This window comes from Nomia melanderi, chromosome 1 (assembly GCF_051020985.1).
Source record: "Nomia melanderi isolate GNS246 chromosome 1, iyNomMela1, whole genome shotgun sequence".
Classification (NCBI taxonomy): Eukaryota; Metazoa; Arthropoda; class Insecta; order Hymenoptera; family Halictidae; genus Nomia; species Nomia melanderi.
Window position 1 is genome coordinate 34,149,633 of NC_134999.1, and position 21,457 is coordinate 34,171,089.

Here is a 21,457-nt window from a genome sequence, read left to right on the forward strand (position 1 = left end):
CGGTTAATTGCAAAAACGCGCGGCGTAAAAGCCTCCTAAAAGAGAACGTCGTATTTCACGTGGAAAGTTTAACGTCCACCCGACGGTGGCGCTTTAAAGCGTCCACTTTATTGCTTTCCCGCGGCTCGCCAGTGTTCCCCGGCATTTTTCTTTGGGACTTCAAACGGATGTCAATGACTGCAGCCTCTATCCTACCCGGTCTCGCTTCTTTCTTCCCGTGCATCGGGACACAAGGCTGTTTTTGCATTGCTAAGCGAGAGAGCCGCCTCGCAGAGATTAAAGCGCGATTAAAGCACGAGAGAGAGAGAGAGAGAGAGAGAGAGAGAGAGAGAGAGAGAGAGAGAGAGAATCGGGAGGGGAGGGCATGGGATCCTTGAATATTTTCCCGGTTAATTACCGACGACGACGGAGCGCTTTTCATTCGGCGGCTGGACGAAGAGTTAAGTAACGACCACTTTCACTCATTTCCACGAACGACCCATCTCCCTCTTTCTCCCCCTCTTTCTCCGTTGCACTACGATATAAATATTTCTCCAGCTACGTTCTCTCTTTCCCTTTTTCCATGAAAATTCACAGGCTCGCGTGGCCACGAAATCCCGCTCGCATCTTCTCACGTTTTTACGGCTTTCGACTGAAACGCGCCCATCTCTCTCTCTCTCTCTCTCTCTCTCTCTCTCTCTCTCTCTCTCTCTCTCTCTCTCTCTCTCTCTCTCTCTCTCTCTCTCTCTCTCTCTCCAGGCGATCGTTTCCTCTCCCGATACGTGCAACAGCGCGGCTACTTTCCACGGAAATATTCCGTCGGCGGTTCGCTCTCTTTTTTACCATCGGCGAAGAAGAAAACCCGATGCGCCTGCCCCGCGCGCGCGCGTCCCGCGGGGAATAATTATTTCGAGCAGTCCCGCCTCTCCTCGCCTCTCCTCTTCTTTCGACTGTGCACGGATCTCTCGTGGACGCGGCGAGGAAACCACCGCGCCAGGCCGTTTTATGCTCTAAATACACCCAGCCACTATACGAGAATTAACCTACCGTGCCCGAAAGCACACTACCTTACTTATCCCGGCGAGTGCGTCCTGCACGAGACGTTCCTCCAACCGACCCGCCTCCAGAAACAATTACCAGAATTCCGTCCCTGGACGGGAACACGGCGACGCGACCAGTCAGATACCATCGAGCTCTTTCCGCGGAGAAAGATTCAACGGGGATAAGCTGTACGATACGGGGTCCTGGGGAATGGCTGCCATTCGAGGGAACGAATTTTTAAACTCGCTGTAGAGTCCTCTATCGGAACGTGGCGAGCTTAGGTGATCCCCAGTTTCGAACTTTATGGAGACTATAGAGAAAAAATCTCGGGTCTGCGAGGTGACTTGGAACAAAGGACAGAGATTCCAATAAAGCGAAGCTCCTATTCGAGAGCAAACGAATTCCCGAGTCAGCTAGTTCTAGAATTCTCAAATATGGCAAGTTTAGACAGTCCCTGGTTTCGAGCTGGTGCTTAGTTACAGAGGAAAAATCTAGGATCTCGAAGATGACTAGCAGAATAGAGGTTCCAATAAAGTAGAGAGCCAACGAATTCCTGAACAGCCAGCTCTAGAGTCGTCCTCCGGCCGAATGCGAACGAGTTTCGGTAAACCGGAGTTTAGAGCTAAAGCCCTGGTCATCGAAGGCGAGATCTCAGTTTCAAAGCCGACCAGAACAAAGGATAGCATTCGTATAGCACGAAGATTGAACACGATTGTTCAGTGGAAGTAACGCTGACTCAGTAGTACCGCAGCTTCGACAAGCCGAACATGAATCTCTCGGCGACTCGAGCCTCAAGGATCCCGAGCGTTACGAAATAACGCCGGACTAGCGTTCAGCGAAAGTGCTCGCGTCGCGGAAAAGACACACAGCAGCCGAACCCGCGAAGCAAACGGAGTGGAACGGGTGGCCTGGCGTCGTGCGCCGCGGCTCCGCGCTGACATTTAAATGTCACACGTTACGAGAGAGCAAAACCTCCGACGAAATGCCCCAGCCAGCGTCGAGATAGCGAGAAAAGAATCCGCGGAGGGTATCGATCAGGAAATCCGTCTACGCCGAACGAGCGGTCGGCCAACGCTATCGCGGTCGGCGCGGGATAATCGCGTCGCCGTGATAACATATGTTCTCGCGCGGCCGGAGCGCGCGTTTATCGGCCAGGATATTCCATGGCTCGTTTTTCAACGCTGGCTGCACGATTTCCAGCGCGATTCAACGCCCGCCCCGCGATCGACAGCTTCGTTCCTCGTTCCATGGCGTCGCCGTCGACGCAGCTGTTTTTCAAAGCAGCGCGGCGTACCTCCGGGGTGCCTAGCATCGATCGCTCGTGATCGATGAAACTTTCTCTCGGGCCCCGACGAACTCCCGATTAATCTCTGCGCTTAACGGGATCACCGATAGAGAAAACAGATCGTCGAATATCACTGCGGACGGAAGGCCAACCGCCGGACACACTGGCCGCGCACTCGAAGTCCGCTTCTCGGGTCACAGCACTCTTCAACCTTCACGTCTCATCCATCTCGCGAGGATCTACACACTCTCACAACGAGCCGGAGATGAATTTCTCGCGTTTACGAAGACACTGTACATGCCGGAACAACCGGGTCGGTAGACAGAAGGGGACGCGCGACTTTGGCAGCCGACTGGCGCGGCTCGACTCGCTGGCTAGCTTCGCTGACCGGTTGCTTGTCAGTTATTGTCCGCGGCCGCTTTCGAACTGACACGCGGTGCAGCAGCGCGAAGAAAGGCGCGGGAGAGCCGCTGCGAGCGGCTCGCCGTGGGACATCAAACGCGGAGAGTAGGGGAAGCCTGGGGAACGGCTCGCTGGACGTTACGGACACCCGATAGATAGGCTCGACGGCGTTGCTGGTTGCTTAGGGTGTGACTACGCCGGGCGAGACTTCGGTTCTAGTCGGGACTTGTTGATTTCCCGAGTCACTTCGCCGCGATCCGGCAATTAGGAATATTATTAGCGATCGTGTAACTTTAGGTCGGCAGGGTCTGGGGCAGAAGTTCAAACACGCCACCGGGCGATCAAAGTTCAAGGACCATGGCTAAATTTGGAGCCACCGGGTCTAGATTCGCGGAAGATCGTGGCGGCGATGAATTCGATGATCGTTAACGCCCGGCCAAACAGCTTGAATTCGAATTGGGACGGAACTGTGTTGACGTCGCTGTTAATCTGTTATTTTATCGGGGCATAAACAAGCTGCCGATGGCAGATGGCCTAAGTTTAGGGACTTCCTTGACATTCCTCGGACGGCAAACCCTTCCCTTTACATAACCGGATGCTTCGAGAAATAATCGATGCCCGCCTCGCGAGGCTATTGCGCCGCTAGGCGTCGAAACCGGGAACCGTCGTCACGCTACGATGTGGGCCAGGTGTAAATTAAGGTCCGTGCGTGTCCGTCGTGACGCAAAAACTGGCCGGCGCGTTTTGATAGGACGATGTCGCGGGACACCCGGGCCTCTTCGTCGTGAATATTCATAAGCGCGTTAACCTTGATCGGGACGATAATCGGACACGCGATACGCCGGGAGGTTGGGCCCACGTTCGAGGCCTTGGAAAGGTTGCGATCGCCGATCGTGAAGCTCACGGATCACCGGTCGGCCCGATAACACTGATTACAAAATTACACGCGCAACGGGAGAGCGCGCTTTGCCGAGCGTGAACGAGAATCGATCGTCCACGCGGCTTCGATTCCCGGCGAACCGCGATCCGGCTATGAAATCGACGTTTCGATCCGTCGAAAGCCGCCGCTTTCTCTCCTACGGGAACTATCGGTTTAGCGAAAAGAGGCGAGAAAGAAAAGCGGAACCGGAGCGATACGTTTCGTCGGCGGATCGCGGATTAAACTTGCGCGTTCGCTGCAGCTCGATGTAACGGAACGACTCGACGCGTCCCGCGAATTGTTTATCGTTGCTCGGAACCCGAAGGAGTCCTCGAATCTCTGTACCTCGAGTCGTATAAACTAGGATTTATAATAAGCCCGGCGTAAACATCCGCAGTGGACTCGCGAGGAACGAATTGAATGGAGTTGTTGGCAGGACACCGGTGGACGCGATATAATCCGGGAAAAACGTCGACCCACATCAGTGGCCCGCGAAAACCACGAAGGAGTTTAGTCGGCGGAAGCGATGACGCTTGATTATGGCGAGCGAGCCGCGGAGACGGTAACTGGATCACAAAACTCGAGTGATGCAATTTCACGGTAGGATGCGTCGCGCTTTATTTTCCGTGTGCTAAATATTTTCCACGGAGCCAGCGACGACGCGTCGCGTCGCGTCCTTGTTTCCCGCGGTGATCAGCCGCGGCCGGCGAGAAAAAGCGCGACAAGCGGATTCCAATGCAAATCGGCCGCAGGAGCATGCTCGCGGGTTTGCGAAATCATTGATAATCTGCTCGATAAGTGAGTCCGCGGGCCTCGCGCCGCGAGGATGGCTAATGAAAGGACAGTTCTGTGAGATGAGGATTTTTAATCCTTTCAATATCACGCTGGATCCCTTCCGCGAGCTCTTAATTGAACTACTTGAAATGCATAAGACCATTGCGCGAGATACCTTCGTAATTTCACCACCGAGGATACTTTCTTTCCGCGGTCCGCGCGCATCGGACGTAATAATTACGCGACTGTGACGCCGATAATGGGTCGAGTTACGAAATCGTCGGGGCGTCAACGCTGGCCCCTGTTTCGTTCATTACTGTGTCTTCTTTCAATGACAAACTGCGGATGTCACGTGTGTTTATTGAAATTACGCCGGTGCAATAACGTCTCGTTCTACTTTGACGTGTGCGCGAGTGGCATTCTTTTGCCGTTCGTTTTATCGAGGTAAATATTCATCGGAGAAAGACCGATAGAAGTCTGTTTAGAAGTTGTTTGGAAGTTCGAGCACAGCCGAGCTTTGATTCGCGAGAAGAAACAGTTCATTCACCAAGGTAGAAAAGAGAATGTCATCGGGAGAGCCCAATGGACATCAAAAACGGTGTACAGTTTCCGTATACGGATCAAGCGGAAGCGAGCGTTATAACAGGAAGGCGTACTACCATCCGATGCGCCATTGTTCGAAGATCACGGTTGAGCAACGTTCAGGGACGAGCCCCGTTGCTGAACGCGTTTTATTCCGATACTCTCTTTCTTCTGATGCCCCGTTAGAGAACCGAAGAAATTGAAACCTGTCGATTCACTTAGCAGTTTAAACGGACCTCGGAAACGCGGCCGCGGTTGTATAACAGTTCGTTGCGTTACCATATTTTCTAACATTCCACGTTGAACGAATTAGAGAGGGATTGCGCTCGAGCTGTGCCGACCGTAGGGTTTCCGCGCGCCGTTTCGCGGATCTTTCAGCGAAACTTCCATGAAACTGCGATCCTAACGCGTTGCCCACGCTGATCACCGATGGCTGGAGCAAACTAATGGCAAACAATTACAAGAAAATTGAGGTATCAGTATATTTAATTACGTAGTAGCTAAAGAACAGTGTAACTGGAGAGCTACGGTATCAAATCATTGCTAATTAATTCTAATGCGATTTGAGTTTGTTATACGATAAGGATAGTTACACGAAACACTCTAAATCGTGAAATGAATTGACAAGGTTTCGTTATAACGAGTATACTCGTTGGAAAACTTACTTTTTACAGATCTTAGGTGCACACTATTCGAGGAGGTCGCAATAGCTCACTGGTTGAAGCGTTCCAGTCTAAACGATCGATTGTTTCGAACCGATTTCCTTTTATCTGCGGTAGGTGGTCCGATAACATGAACGAAAGTGACATTTGATGTTGCAGGTCAATTATCGCACTGTTGATTGCAATGTTATTTCAGCTGGTTTTATCGGGGATATCGACCGATAGCGGCTAGCTGCTAGGAAATCGTGTAGAGAACGAGTTCGTGTAAAAGATCGGCCGGAGAAGCGGACGACGAATATACACGTCGCGCGTGTTAAATCCGGCCCCGAGCAGCCCATAAAGCACGGCGAGATCTCGCCGAGTGAAAACACTTTTTCGAAACTTCTCCCAGGGAAGCTGTAAAGTATGTTGCAATCGATACCTCGTAATCGAACCTATCCAAGTCAGCTATCGGCCGCAGTCGAGTCGCGCGAGCGGCGCCGTGAAATCGATAACGTGGCCGAGGAGGACGGGAGAGACGGAAGGAGAAGGGAAGAGAGAGAATAACAAACAAGCTTGCCTCGCCGTGAATTGGATTGTACGCGAACGTCGACTCTTATTTTACTCGGTTGTGCTCACGCGAGCCTAGCCCGCAGGGGCCCGCGATCTATAAAGGAACCATGATCGAGGGACGTGGTATCGCGACATTTAAACGCGACTCGTACGTCGCCTTAATGCGCCGATAAACTCGACCGTCGCTGGGCCAATCAATCCCGAGGGAATTGTGACATCGATCGGCGAAATTATTCTCGTGATCGCTTATAGAGGGTGGTCCGTTACCTTCGCGAGGATTGTCAACGATAACGCACACCTCTTCGACAAATCTCAAGGAAACAAAGCGAACGAAATGATACTATTCGATTTTGGCAAATTTAACGCTAGAACTACCAGACGAGTCGAAATGACTCATTCCTGAGTTCTTCATTTCGCGATTACTATAACAGGGATTTTCTGAGAAATTATTAAAGAAATTGATTTATCAATACGCGATTATAAATCAAAGTCTCAATGGATGCACTCTTGGAGTTCCTACAGAGGAATTTCAAGAAGTCGATTGAACTGGTCGGTAGTTTTAATGGTAAAGGTCAAGTTACCGATGTGCTTAGCCTGCTCCGATTTTGATGATTCTCAACAATATTATACATTATACCTGAGCGAGTGTGTCAAGGAGCCAAGCATAGTTGTACTCGTTTCTCGCGTTAGTGCAATCAGCCTGAGGCTTAAAAGTGCAGAGGGGCAAGGGGAGTCGTCCACTGGGTTCTCCGCTCGACTAGGCTCCGCCCCCGCTCGGTTAAACCTCCTTTCCCATCAGGCCCCTCACCGCCGTTAGTTAGACCCGTCTCTGCTCGACTAAACTCCGCCCCTTCCTGTTAGGCCCCGCCCTAAATCGGTTAGGCCCCTCTCCTCTGCCAGTTAGCTCTGCTCCGTCAGGTTAAACAACGCCCTCTTTCTGTTAGGCCCGTCCCTCTTCCGACTAGGCCCGCCTCTAAGTTACATCGTAACAGTAACCGGCTACATAGAATCTTACTATTGGGAGACTGTTAAAACCCAACGTGGTTAAGTGCGCTCCTAACTAAAAATAGACTAGTATGTCCAACTTTATACACGGCTTCCAGGACAATTAATGAAACACAAAATGAGGAGGTTGCAAACTCTCTAAATTTCTATAATACTTGCACCGACAGGTGGCTGTTGAATGTTTTCATTGCGATTTTCCGTTTGTGGCTTTCGAGGACATAGGCTATGACCTCTCATAAAGCGGTTAAACACATGTCACGATTCTACCAACAACATTCGAGCGGTCTATACCGTAACCTCTGGCATTCTACCGCCGCAAATACATTTTGTACTTCGCACAAGTTGTCCAATATCGTACTTTAAATAAATCGTACGCTCAACAAAGATATTGTATTGAATCCTCCTTAACGCTCGCGTATGAACTGTCACAGTGCGATAAATTTAATTTCCAAAAGCGTACTATCGATCATCAACCGGCGGAAAGTCAAATTTATCCGGCGAGGAGCGGCGAGTCCACGAATAACGACAGGATGGTAAATCCGGCGATTGTCCGTATTCGCTTGGCCGACGTGGTTTGGCGATCCTGCGCGCGTGCGGGCGCGGGGCCACGTTTCACGAAGAATTTCCTCGAAAAAACGAAAGGGGAAGGTGGATAAAAGGATTGGATCGCCGCCGCGTGCGTGGACTATTAAATTTTAATGGTATCGCCGGCGCAGGACGAATTTTAATAGCGGCGCGTGTGACTGGGCGCGATTTAATATCCGGCCGAGAGGAGCGCGGACGCTCGCGTTCAAGAGCGCCGTCGGCCGACGTATAAAATCGACCCGATTTTACGGCCGTTCCGAATAACGCGCGACCGTCGCGAATTCACAAAGCGACTTTCCATCGCGGAGGTGTTCCTTCACGGTGGAACGGTTCATTAATCGCGACCGTTAACAGCGCCCGAGCTGTAAAACAACGTGTCGAGGAACGGGACACTGTTGTCCGGTATTTATAGACACTGTCGGAGCGAGAAACTTTGCTGAATGAAGAAAAAAATCTTGACTCGATTGTCGGACGATCGATCCGTCTCGTCATCGACTGCGCTGACAGGAAACAAAGTTTTCGAATTTACATTTCGCCAATTAACACGTTGAATGGCACGGGCCTCGCCGATGACCTTCAAACAAATCCAATTACTATAGTTCACTCAATTAAACGACGATTATTTGAAAACATCTTGTGTATTATACATAGTATTACCTAATAATAATTATACAATTTGATCGAATGATTTGATATTATATTTCTTCCGTTTTGTATAGTTTGCTCTATGAAATCGCGCGGCACTCAACGTGTTAAACATTTTAGTTCAGTAGTTCTAGTGTCAGCAACAAACCGTATATATACGGGAATGGCGGTTAGAACTAAACACGCCTTGTTACATACTTTTGAAGTAACGAGTTCCATTCCACGCGGAATATAAACACGACGTTACACGCCGGGAATCCGAACGATCGTGTCTGGGATTAGCGCGCGCAGGTTCGCGTTCCACTTATCATCGGAACTCGTCGGAATGGAAACGACACCGATCCCCTCGTGATTAAAATCTAAATTAGATGTTCGGAGATCTCGGTTGCGAGACGCTTAGATCGCGAGGATTGTAAAACCCAGATCGAATGATACGCGACGCGAATATATTAAAGCCAGACGCGCCGTGAAAGTTGGTCTACAGAAAAATGCGATTAACGGAATATCTTTAGCGGCCTGTACCTTGCCGATTCGGGGATCGACGGTCGAAATCGTACGCGGGAATGTCACGGGAAAGGAGACAATGCTACTACGGCGACGATCATACGCGCGTCCGTTTTGCAATGCACCGAGAGCTAAAATATCGTTGCACAACCGTGGCTGCACAATGGCGCGAAGTATGGCCGAGTGAAAGGCGGCGAGATATCGCGGGGGGCTCGACGACTAACACGAGCAATCGGATACAGGCGTCGTCGCATTTACAGTTACACGCATGCCCATAAATATCGTGGCGGACGAGTGTCTCGGCTAATTCGATTCGGTTTCGGCCGCGGCGTTCTGCTGCACGGCCAATTATGCGGTGCGCCGATTAGTAATTTGCCAGGACTTTGGGAGGTTAATGTTGTTCCCCTTTGGAGTACCTTCGCCGACATCTCGTTCGTGTCGAATAGCACAGATTAATTGCCCCCGTGAAATAGCTGTTCATTTTCTCCGCGAAAGCGCAATTCTTTTCCTTCGCGAATGTGCAATTCCTCTTCTCCAAATTATTCCTTTCTCGAGGAAGCTCGACGTTGAAGCTCAGCGTGGAAACAGGTCTGTCTGCAGATCCCATTAAATTTTTCCGTCTGTAGAACGATATCGCGACACAGTTGTCGAATACAACAAGGAACGGTCGAAGATCATCGAGGGAGCTTCGAGCAGTTTCAAGTGCCAGGAGAAAAGGATTCTTTCACGGATGATGGAGCGGAACGAGGCGACACGGCGAACCGTGCCAGGACAAGGATGACATAATCGTCGCGCGATCAATATACTCGCCTGATCGAGTGTCAGAAGTACGTTCATGGGGTCGGCCGCGTTACGGATTTGCCCCAATTGTGTCTCGGTCGGTCGCGAGGTCCCCCAGTTCTCCGGTGATGAAATTTTCGACGTCGGCCGAGGAAAGACCGCGATGCCAAGTTCGATAAGCCCCGTCGATCGGCTCCCCGCGACGTTTTAAATTACGCCTGGCCGCGTTTAATATTCCGATACACTTCGGACAGTCTAATTTCCCCCTCCACCCGCGATCGAACTTCCGCGGACGGTCGTGGAAGAAATAAACGCAGAGAAAGCGTTGGAATAATAAAAGTAAAGGAATAAAAGAGGAAATAAAAATGACGCCGTTAGCTGCGAACTTTACCCGATTGAAACTCGAACGTCTCTGATAATGCCCGCCGATGAATTCTAATGAATCGTAATTGCCGTCGTCGCGATCGAAAGCCATAAAGTATATAGAATTACACGGGTACTCTAAAGATACGGATCTCGATCAGCCGTTTCTTTTCCACTGGAACCCGTAATAAAGATACGTATCAATCGCGACGGTAGGTTCGCGACCGTTTCCTTTCGAATGTCGCGGTGGCATTTGACAAGGAGATAGTGCGTGCGACGCGGGTCGAGGTAGTCCGGCGGAAGGACTGGCCCCTGGAATCGAGCGATATCGCGAACGGTCGGAAGATAAATGAAATTTCGCCGGAAGTTCGGAAGTTCCCGGTCGAGAAATTCCACGTACGCGAGACCGTTCGCCGGCGCAAGTTTCGCCGCGCCGTAGCCAGAGAATCTTTCGAGCATCGGAAGTTCCGTAGATGCATCCATCTTCTGGAGGAGGGACGGCTGCAACTGCAGCCATGTGCCACGCCACTTTCGAAAAGAACCCCGCCGGGATCATGGGAAGAACTTACGAGTCGCTTTTTCAGCGCGACCGTGCCGCGCGCCGCTAACTTCTCGTTTCCTCGTTCTCCGTTCGCGTTCGAAACCGCGAGTACGCCTCTGTCTCGTCCGCGACGACGCATCGCGCAATTTACGCGACGTTTAACCGGCATTACTGCCGACTTAAACGGCTATCATAACAATATAAATTTATCCTACGCAACGCGGACAATGGCGGTGACCGTTTCCCAGGAGTGCTCGCCGAAACGGCAGCGTCGGCAAACACTGTACTGCGGTGATCAAACTTCCGTGTCTGGCAGTTCACTACAATTTACACGGTGAATCACACGCGGCAACTATCAACGGTGATCTACTATTTACTCGGAACGGTAAACTGCGACCACTTGACGCGCGGCAATCGCGAGAATTTTCACCCGTTTACGTAACGAGCCGCCGAGCTCGCGACTCCCATTATCCGGCGTTCCATCTCTTTCCGAGGTATAACCTTGCGCAGCAGCCGGATCCATATTCACGGTTAACGAGAAGTTTATCTAGATCGACGCCACCTAATCATCCCGAACGTGTCGAGCTTCGATTCTTCCCAAACCGATGGTAACACGCGGGGAGGGTCGTCGTCGTTAGTAAATACCTGATGACACTCGCTCCGACTAGAGAATACCAATGGCGGCTGACTCCTTCGCCGTGAGTTTTTAGGAAGCTTGCCAATTTCAGCATTACGGGCCTCCTCGCATCCAAGAGAATGGACGGCAGGGAAAAACGAAGGGACAAGGGCTGGAATATTCGATTTTTCTTGAGTGCCTAGGACCGGAGGGAAGACCCTAAAAGTTTCGGCTTGCGGACTACCATAGGGACGAAAGAAGACTCGAAGCCGCGTAGGAGAGGAAATGGAAGTTTCGAGAACGCTTTTGAGAAGAATTCGACGGAGAGGAAGGAAAGCGGATCAATTAAATATTTTCAGTGTCGAGTTTTGGAAGGTCGGGTTACCAGGAGCACGAGAGGGAGACTTGAATCCGTTTGAATGGAGGAAATGAAACTCTGCGGAATACTTTCGCGAAAGAAAGGTGAATTAATTAAGTATCTTAAGTCTCGGGTTCCAGGAGATGGCTTCAACAGGGAAGAAAGACGTCGATGGGAATCGTCCGGCGAGGAGTCGTAAAGATTACTTTGCCAGAACGTAACGAGTAATTCCTGTCATCAGAGTTCACCGGGTTTCGTCGGCGTGCCGGGCGAGAAAGTAGGTAACGGGACGGCGTCTACTGTTCGGACGCGAACGGGGGCGCTCTTAATATCACGGCAATGATAACTAAAGACGGTGCATTAAAACGGAATTACACGGTGTATAGAAATTCAGCGCGACGCCGGCGGAAGGCGAGCGTGACGGGGGCAGCGCGCGAGGAGCAAGAACTCTTGGTATCGGGACCGAGGACCGGCTCGCCCGGCAATTATTAAATCCCTGTTCCGCGGCCGCTCGTCAAAAAATCCAATTACCTTTGCGTCACGTCCGCGGGATCTTCATCGCGGGAATCGACGTGCCGCGTAACGGGTCCCGGCGCGGATGGAACCGAGGGCACAATATCAGAACCAAAAGTACCCCGTTTTCGGTGGAAGACAGGCCAGACAGACCGTGCAATTACGGACCTGTCGATGCGGGTCTCACATTGTGGACCGCGGGTCGTTGACTGTGTCCACTCCAGACTCTCTGTGCACACGGTGTCCCATTATTATGCATCGACGGGTTTATTCCGACAATTTTCCACGATCGGCTGAAAGCGCTTCGACTCTTTCGATTGGATCAGCGACTGTGGTAGCTTGCTATTTCACATGCTTCGTGTCTCTCTCTGGACTTACGGTTTCGATATTCCATTAAAACACCGCCAGGCAACTTTGATTGCAGTCAAGCGTAAATCCGGCCACTGACTGTCCCAGCGCAAATGTACTCTTATCGCGAAGACGTCTCAGCGGGAGTGTCGCAGCGAACAGGACGCTCATAGCGAAAGAGTTAAAGGAAAGTAGTGCTAGATGTGAGTCACGCAGAAGCCAATACGGTTGAGTCGATTCTTTCATATCTTCTGATTGTCGTACAGTTCAATGAGATAAATAATATTCTTAGTTATTACAGGATTTAGCCGATCCTTTATTTTTTCTAGGAAGGAAAGCTCTTTGTATAGCTTCCGAATACGTTGATAATCACGTCAGAAGCTAAAACATTCATTTCCTGAGTCTCTATTTTCTAGGCTTGAATTCATTGACTTCTGAGCGTAAGAAGACATAATTCTCTTTTCGCTATCACATTCGCAATCGCATTAGAAACACTGTGAAGGGATGCAGTCAGTGCTCTGGGCAAAGGGAACCTAGTCCATCCTCGATAAACGCTGTTCGATTGGCCAGCGTAGACAGCAGATATCGAGGGACCACCGCACGCGCTCCGGATCGGCCGAGTATTATGTATGGTCCCATGGCGATTACCCTTAAACGGGGAAGTTTCTCCCCCGCGTTCGGCGGGGCTCATAAAAGGCATGGGTCTGGCTGCGCTTTTCGCTGGCGAAGTTCGGGTTTTACGAGCAGGCTGGGTCGCGACTGGCATCAGGAAGCTCGTAACCGGAAGATACCGTGCCGGCAAGGTCGTTACGTCGTTACCATTAGACGATCTGGGCCCCCGCTCGTATTGGGAGGGCTTCCTGTTAGTAGCCGCGGGGGAAATGCACGTGGGATGCATTAATGCCGGCCACGGGTAAGTGTTTAACAGTGTAACTACCGGCGATGCGAAGCGGGCTAATTATTGGACGCGTCGACCCACGACTGCTCGCCGTTGGATGCGTTTTTCCGGTGCCGCCGGGCCTCGCGGCGCTCGGGGATTCGCCGAAATCGCGCGTTTAGACGCGCCAACGACGATCAACGTTCAACAGATTCGGATAAGACAGATCTTATTTCTCGATTCGTCGTCTAATCAATCGCGTCTGTTTATACTAGACGTTCGGAGAACGATCGACTAGGTTTTCAACACCTTCGAACTTCGCAGGTCTTCGCTTTGTTCCTCGAGCCGACTCCCAGGTGCGCGATACGAAATCCCCAGGCGCGATAAGACAGCCGACACAACGCGTGACGGGAATAAGCCGTCCGGATCGACCGGTCGGGTAGTTTCCCAGCGGAACATCGAAAGTTACTTTCGAATCGCCCGTTATATCGGCCGCTCACGTGGCCCGCGATCGAATGAAAATCACGGACCGAGGAGAATTTTATGAAGCGGAGAACGCGAGCCGGTCACGGTGTTGTCAATAGCGGAGCGAGTCGCGATCGATCCTTTTCGTTCGTTTTGCGCACCGTTTTCCCCGCCGACCGGGAAAAGAGAAACCGACGAGCAACGCTCCGCGAACGGATGGCTAAACAACGCTGAAATCTGCTCGCCAGGAACATCGGAATTTCCGCGGCGCGTCCACCGCGTTTCACGGAGCAACGATCGGAGTTCGTTCGGTTCCACCGACCTTTCTCATGCGGCCGATTACACAACGCCTGACACTGCCACTTATCCCGTTACATCGTACCCTCTCCATTCTCATTTCGTCGCTCGTTCGCTCGCTCGCTCGCTCCTACCCAAGCGCCACCTTATACGGTGTAATTAAATTCATTCTTCCAACGCTTACGAGCCTCCCGGTACGCGCGTGCGTTTTTCGAGACACCGCGTACACACCGCGCCGAGGATCCGGGCTCTCGACGCTGGAACCACCCAGCGATCGACTTTACCTTGATTCCTTAATAGAGACTTTAAGAGCATACTCGTCGAGATTTTAATTAACCGAGAATTAGAAGCGAGTAGTTAAGTGTCCGATTAACGTCTAATCTCTAAGGAACGGTGCTACCGGCGGCTTCAGAATCGAATCGATTCGAAGCGAAGGCAATTCCCGGTGTGGACGCGGTTTAACGTCCATCGATCGAGCCACGGCTGGCTTTTAATAAAAACCTTTGGCTCTGTCGCCGGACGAGGCTTCGACCGGGCAAAAATTGCTCGGCCTTTGTCCCGCGGCCGAGCGGGCCGCGCCGCGAGATCGATTATAAGCGAAAATTGTGCGCGCCGGTGTCCCGCTGCAACGGCAAACAGATAGAAAAAACAGGGGAAAAATACGAAAGGGCGAGTAAAACACACGAGGCGAGCCACGAAAAAAATCGTTCGAAAATCGCGGCACGATCCAGCGCGCGCGTGAAATCGATCCCTCGCTGTTTACTGATTCGTTCGTTCGCGAGCGGTCGATGGGCAGGAAACAGGTTCCGGCTGCGAAACGAAGAATTCGGTAAACAGCAGCGGAGCGTCGAAATTCGCTTGGAAGCGCACGATCAAATATTCCCTGGTGCGTCGATAATCGATTTCGACGCCACCGGAAATGACGATCGATCGATTCCGCGCCGCTGATTATTCCGGCGACGTCTTCCTATCCCGCCCCTTCCGGGTCGCGATATTTCGATTTTCCGCTCGCGAAAGCGAAACACGCTCGTCCAATTTGTCGAGCATTAACGACAGTTGCCGGGAATTAAACGAGCGGCCGGTGTAATCGGCCTGATTACCAGCCGGCTCTGTCCATCGATTGTCCGAGCATAACCCTGGCAACGTGGTCGAGCCCGTCCACCCCAAACTCGAGGGAACCCGTGACCATCCCCCCAGCGGGGGCGGATTTTCGGCTAACACGACGCCCGTCTCGAGTGGACAGCGTTAATTAAACGCATCAGCGTTTCGGCGACAGGTTCCTCGTCCCCCACTGCGAACGATTAACACTGGAACTGCCAAATAGAGCAAATTAAACCGTTCCAGAATTCTTGTTTCCCGGTTATTAGATAACAGATGCTATTTCGGGGAATTACTAGAGAAATTGATTCAGCAATGTAGGGTAACGGCGCCTAATATGGAACAGTAGGGTATTTCTCTAAATAGATACAATAGCTTGATGAGTCAATTATCGCCGAGAACACTTCATTAATAATAGAAAACAATCGCATTAATAGTTCGACATCGATTAAGAATTTGTCGTTAAAAGCGAAGCAGTATTGTGTTCGGTAGTGCGATAAACTTTCTGAAACGAATTAACACTTAGACTGCTAAGTAAACACTCGTTAAAACTCGAATGCAGACGGAAGTCTTAATGAAGCAGAAAATAGAAAGCCTTAATTCTTCAAAACGATTGCTCTACTATATTTGTAATATCTCATGCATCCAACAAAATTCAGTTTATTCGATACGTCATTAAGAAACTAAATGTTTAAGTATATGTAATCAACAGTGTCACCCGAATTGGGTGACGTGGCGGTCGAAGTGTTAAACAGTCAAATGTTAATCGTCTTGGAAGTAAAATCACGCTGGAAACGGAAAAGGGTTCTGAAATTTCGAGAATCTCAAAAAATCTTCAGACTCCGATCCGACCATCGTGCGCTCGAAGTGTTCGATTCCCGGTACGCGTTCGGCGCGTATCTTTGGATCGAGCCGCGCGGAAAAATGCAGGAAATTCGAATCACGATCGAACCTCCCGACCGACGACGGATCCTCGCCGGAGGAGATCGCATTACTCGCGCTAGATTAATTCCTAATGAAAATTTCTCCGCGATTAAGGCAGCGGGGGAAATCCGTTCAAACGGTCCCGTTGATCGAAAATTTCGCCGGGAATTCCGCGTCGGAATTTAATATCGAGGGAAAGGGGAGACGGTGCGGGCTCCGGCTGAAACCTCGCCGGTTCTGCCGCGGGTTGTTGCGGTTCACGTGCAATCCGTGTTTCGCGGTGAATAACACTAGCCGGGCCGCGAAGAAGCGAACACTCGGCTCGAATGGAACGGACTTCCGATCCGCGACGGCCAGAATAGAAATTTATTGGTAGTTCCTTGAAAGCTCGCCATTTTCTGCGAGCATCGGCCTTATCGGCGTCCCTTTGTCCGTGTCCAACTGACCCTTTTCACGAGACGTCACCGCGCACCGCCGCTTTCGATTGAAATATCTGGAAAGAGCCGACCGATCGATCGATCGGCCGTCTTCCGCGCGACTTTTATTGCCCGGCCCGTCGGGTTATTCCGGCGATGATGGGGCTAATCGTAACGCGGAGTGGTTTCTCGAATAAAAATACATTGAATTGAAATGTTCAACGGGCGCGCGAGCAATTAAATGAAACTCCGGTGGGCGTGTCTGTACACTGTTAACCGACGATGCTTACTGCAGTCGCGAGAGCGCGGATCGTTAAACTTGTTTCCTTTCCTTTATTCATTCCCGCTGCGTCTTCTTCGTTTCTTTGTTTTGCATTCAATTACGCGAATAAACGTCCCTTTTACTGTTCCAGAATGATTCGCCGGGACACCCCGCGCATCGGAGGGATCTCGAAGGAGCCGTCTTAATGAGTTTGTTGGGGTAAATAAATGCAGGCGATTGATTTCAAGACGCTTCGAAATCGTGGGACGCGGCCGGCTGTGATTCCGATTGGCGGAGAGGTCGTGAGAGGGTCGGAGACGACGCTCGATACTCGGGGAGGGGTGTCTTTTAACGGAAAGGAGCGTTAATCCACTTCTCCTCGATCTATTTAACTGCCTTTGTTCCCCGTCGCAGCGACACTTTCACCCTTCGCGGGTCACGTTTAACGTTCACCCTCTCGCCGGCGCGTCTCCGCTCGTTCGGGAACGCAACAAACAATCGGCCGACCCACCTCCCGCGGGCTACGGCGGGAAAATCCACTCGCGGCGCGGGAATAAACACGAAAAATTGAGTGCGCGCCCGCGGCGACGATCCACCAATTTTCAAGCTCAACCTCGGACGCGGGTAAATCATTCGCCGGCTGATTTATCGCGGGCGCGCCGGTCGCGATTGAAGGATTCGGGCCTGCAAATGATATAGGCACGCGTCCCGGCCGATGATGAACGGCTTAATCTACTCGGCGATTTATAGCCCTTCCGGGGAGTCCTTTAACACGTTCGTCGAAACACAGGTCGATCGAGAGCTTTAATCCGGCAGCTCCGTTAAAGGGCACGTTTGCACCGCTTTTAACGAACCCGCTACGGCTCGCTAACGCGACGATCGCCCGCGCACTTTCCTAATTATTCCTCGCGGATAGGCGGAGTCAGGGTTAATTGAAACTTTTCGGGGAAAACTGTGCGTCGGTGCTGATTACTCCGTTACTGCGACGCTCGCTTATTGTCGCTGCACTCGTCCCCCTTTAATCCTTTGACGCGCGATTCGCCTTTTAACCCTTTGCACTCGGAAGATTCTCATTAGAGATATTCAATATTTTTCCAATGAGATATCGACGATGTCCTTTGTAACCGAGTAATGAGAAAACACGTATAAATTCGAAAACAAAGGTACTGTTTTTTAATATTCTGCGTATCGCTGCATCGAGCGAAAATATTATGGAATTTTATAGAATTTTGCTTCGCCAAATTAAGCGATTCACTGCGAGTCGGCTCGCAAAGGGTTAATTTCCGTTTGACGCGTACGAAAAAAGATCGCGCGCAAATGTAGCTCGGCTTTTTAATTAAAAATTATCGCTACAGAGGGTTCGATAATCAGCCTTTCATCGGTGATATTTCCACGAATTCCTTTAATTAATCTTTGCACGTTTAATCGCCGCGACGAGGCGACAGGGTCCATTCGTAATTATTAGGGAATTCCCCGTTTTCCGACGAGTACCGTAGTAAATTGCAATTACGCCGTGTCAGTCCCGGCTATCCCGGGTGTAAAAGGCTGGAAGAAACAATAAATTACAGGGAATCGCGATCGTCGTAGGAGTATTTGAACAACACCGGAGGCCCGGGACCCTTTGGAATGCAAAGCCGCGCGTCGGGACACGGAGACTTCGACGCGATGGACAGTTTAATCTAGTTGTTAATTTATAGCGTTTCGGGGCGGGTCCTTTAACACGTTCGTTATCAGGACCGAATAACACAAAGGGCTTAATCTCGCCGGCTTCATTTGCATGGAAACCTCTTGAAGCCGGGCGACCGGTGCTGAGAGACGAAGCGGCCCCGATAGATGCAATTAACTTATTCGTAGTCCTCCACCCTTCCGTCCTCGAAAAATAAACCGACCGCCTGCCGGCGAACAGGATGCAAATCGCGCCGCGGGGAAATTACTTGAAAGGGAATGACGAAACGAACGATCGCGATGGAAATAATATCGAAAACAACAACAACAATAAATACAGGGAAAGGGTGAAAGGTCTCGGAACTCGCGGGGGACGAAAAACAATCGAGCCAGTTTCGGAATAAAAAAAAGGAAATGAGGGAAACTCGCGCGGGCCGACCGTGAACGAATATCGATAGGCAGTCTAGTCAATCCTGCGGCAGAAATTGAAGCGAAATTGAATCCTGAGGAAAATGCAGCTCGCGATAACTCGATATTAGTCTCGGCCGTCGCATCCGCTTTTATTCCGCGCCGGTATTACCCGCGACGGAATCATTATTTGTGAAATAATAATTACTTTTCCCGATCGGGTGCGCGTTCTACCTCGTTCTATGCGGCGTTTCGCGGCTCGCTGGTATCGCGCTGTTCCGTAGTCACCGTTTTTCACGTCGAACCCCAATGGAGTTCGGCGAACGTTACAATGCCCGGGGAATCGACGCACCCGAGCGTGCCTATCAGTCGTCGCGTTGACCCATTTCTACTTCAAACACGGATCGTTCGCGACTCCCGTTCGTCTGGTGGTGCGTCTAACCCGAATACTCACCGGCCGACACGGGAAATTGAAATTGGACCGATGCGGAGTCGATGTAACGAACTCGGCCCGGAATGAACTCGCGAGGGAACATTTTCAACTGGCACACTCCGATTTTGATAAAGCTTCTGTGGAATATAGACCTCAGGAAGATATTCGACACGTATTTTTTCCTATCGGCCAACATCCGCTTTGGAGGGGTGAAAACACTGCTCAAAGTTCAGGGTTGACAGTATATTTTTGTAATATCTTCCAAACTAGGGAATGAAGAAAAGAAATTATTTTTTTAATTGTTCACCTCAAAATGACAACTTAAATTTCCTTTTTAACCCCTAGTTTCAGAGATGTAAAGAATATACTTTCAACCCTCAACTTCAATCTTTCAAAGTGGATGTTGACCGATAAGAGGAGATACGTGTCAAGTGTATTCTTGAGAACTACGTCTCACTTAAGTTTCATTAAAATCGATGTGCGCCGGAAAAGCTGTCTTTATCAAGCGGACAGACCGAACTCGCGAATGACAGCTACAAAACGCTGCGGAGTAGTTCCTTGATTCGGGGGATAGAGGAATCGAGGCGTGAAATAAAAATGAATTACGAGCGAAATTAAGGAAGCCGTGTAATGGAAAAGGTGGGGCGGCGGGGAGGGGTGGATATAAATTCGGGGGGCGACGCGGTATCCGCGAGACGAGACGACGGCGTCAGCGGAATCGTCGCTTTTCCATGGGATTTCTGCGCCGGCGAAGATAACTCTCCCCTTCCGCGACGGAGGTGAACAGGATTCTCCTTCCAGCTGGAAAAATTTTTCTTCTCCGCGAATCGGCGACGAAAAGGAGCAGCTCCCGTCTCGGGCTGATAAAAATCCTCGGCGAGTCGTGCCAAAAGATGCCGCACACTTTCCCGCGAACCTGCGTTCTGGTCCCTATCTGTCTCCCCTCCCTCTCCCTATCCGCTCGTTCCGCGGAAAGGAACGCTCGGGGGTTGTAAAATTAGTGGGCCGACAAGACCCGGAGAAATCGCGTGGAAAACGTATCGTTTGAACGGAAAGGAACTCGGGATTCGAATGGTCAGCGTAACACCGGCGGCCGACAAACAGAAATTTCGTTCGCAGTCCTGTCAACGTTGAATAACGGTTTTCCAAACGCGATTTCAAGTATTACCGGTTTCAACGCGTTTCCGCGGACCGCCGCGCCGCCGTCGCCGCTGCCGCTTAATTGGAACCGTTCGGCAAGATTACTGTCACTTCGATTAATCGAACGGGTTTCGTTTCGGCCGGGGAGCAACAGGTGCACGCACACGGGATTTATTCATTAAACGGCTTCAAACAAAAACTCGCTCGCCGGCTTCGGCTTCTAATGATCGGCCGGCCGAGCTCGATTCACGCGACACCGTGCTCGGAATCGTGGAAATCAATCGGTGAAAGATAGAACGCGGTATATTGGGAATTTCATTCCGGTTGAACAGTTTTATGAATGATCTATGCGCACAGGTACCTTGTCGGAGTGGTTCACCGCTCACCGTTGAATCCTTCGGGGATGTTTATTCGTTCGGGAGTGTCCAGACTTACCGTTCTCGAGTTGAACGCCTGGTTCGCGTTGTTCACATTATTGTTGAGGTGATTGTTGTTGTTCAGGTTGTTGGTTGTGCGACTGGTGTTGTTGTTGTTCGAGTGGTTCCCATTGTTGTGCTTGCTGTGCTTGTGCAGCACCATAGCGACGAACATTTTCGCCTTTCCCGCCGGCCGGTCGCTCGTTAAACGATTTATCGTTCCTCCAGCGATCCGCAATTTCATTCGTCGCCGCGGTGCATAATTCGGACCAACTGCAAGGTCAGAGGCGACTACGTGAGCGGACCGGATTCGTCCCGAGGGACAAGTGGATGGACAATTCTCATTGAACTCGCGGTCAGGCTCGATCGTCTAACGGAACGCGGGAATCCCTTCGAAACGAACGGCACGACGGCGGGAACTTTCCGATGCCGATTTTAATCGTGATCGTTGCCCGATGGAAAATTAAATCCCCAAGAGAGAACGATATTTCTCGCGAGCCGTTCCGTCGCCGACGATAAATCGCGGCTCACGCACGCCCAGCTCGTTAATCTCGCGCGCGACAAATCCAGGCTTCGTCCAATTAACGCCTAAGTTATTGCCG

The 21,457-nt window shown here is 50.9% G+C and overlaps 1 protein-coding gene across 6 annotated transcripts in view; it reads right to left on the reverse strand.

Annotated features, from left to right (window-relative positions):
• Positions 1-21,457, reverse strand: part of GckIII (Germinal centre kinase III) — a 107,187-nt gene that overhangs the window by 42,211 nt on the left and 43,519 nt on the right. For 3 of the 6 annotated variants that reach the window (XM_076368429.1, XM_076368430.1, XM_031984180.2), the window contains one exon: positions 20,875-21,128. The exons of 1 other annotated variant lie outside the window; for it this stretch is intronic. In XM_076368429.1, coding sequence (XP_076224544.1) covers positions 20,875-21,128 — 254 coding nt within the window. Of the gene's footprint in view, positions 1-2,314; positions 2,728-20,874; positions 21,129-21,457 lie in introns of those variants that run through there. 2 more of the 6 variants (XM_031984178.2, XM_031984179.2) reach the window with 2 other exon arrangements.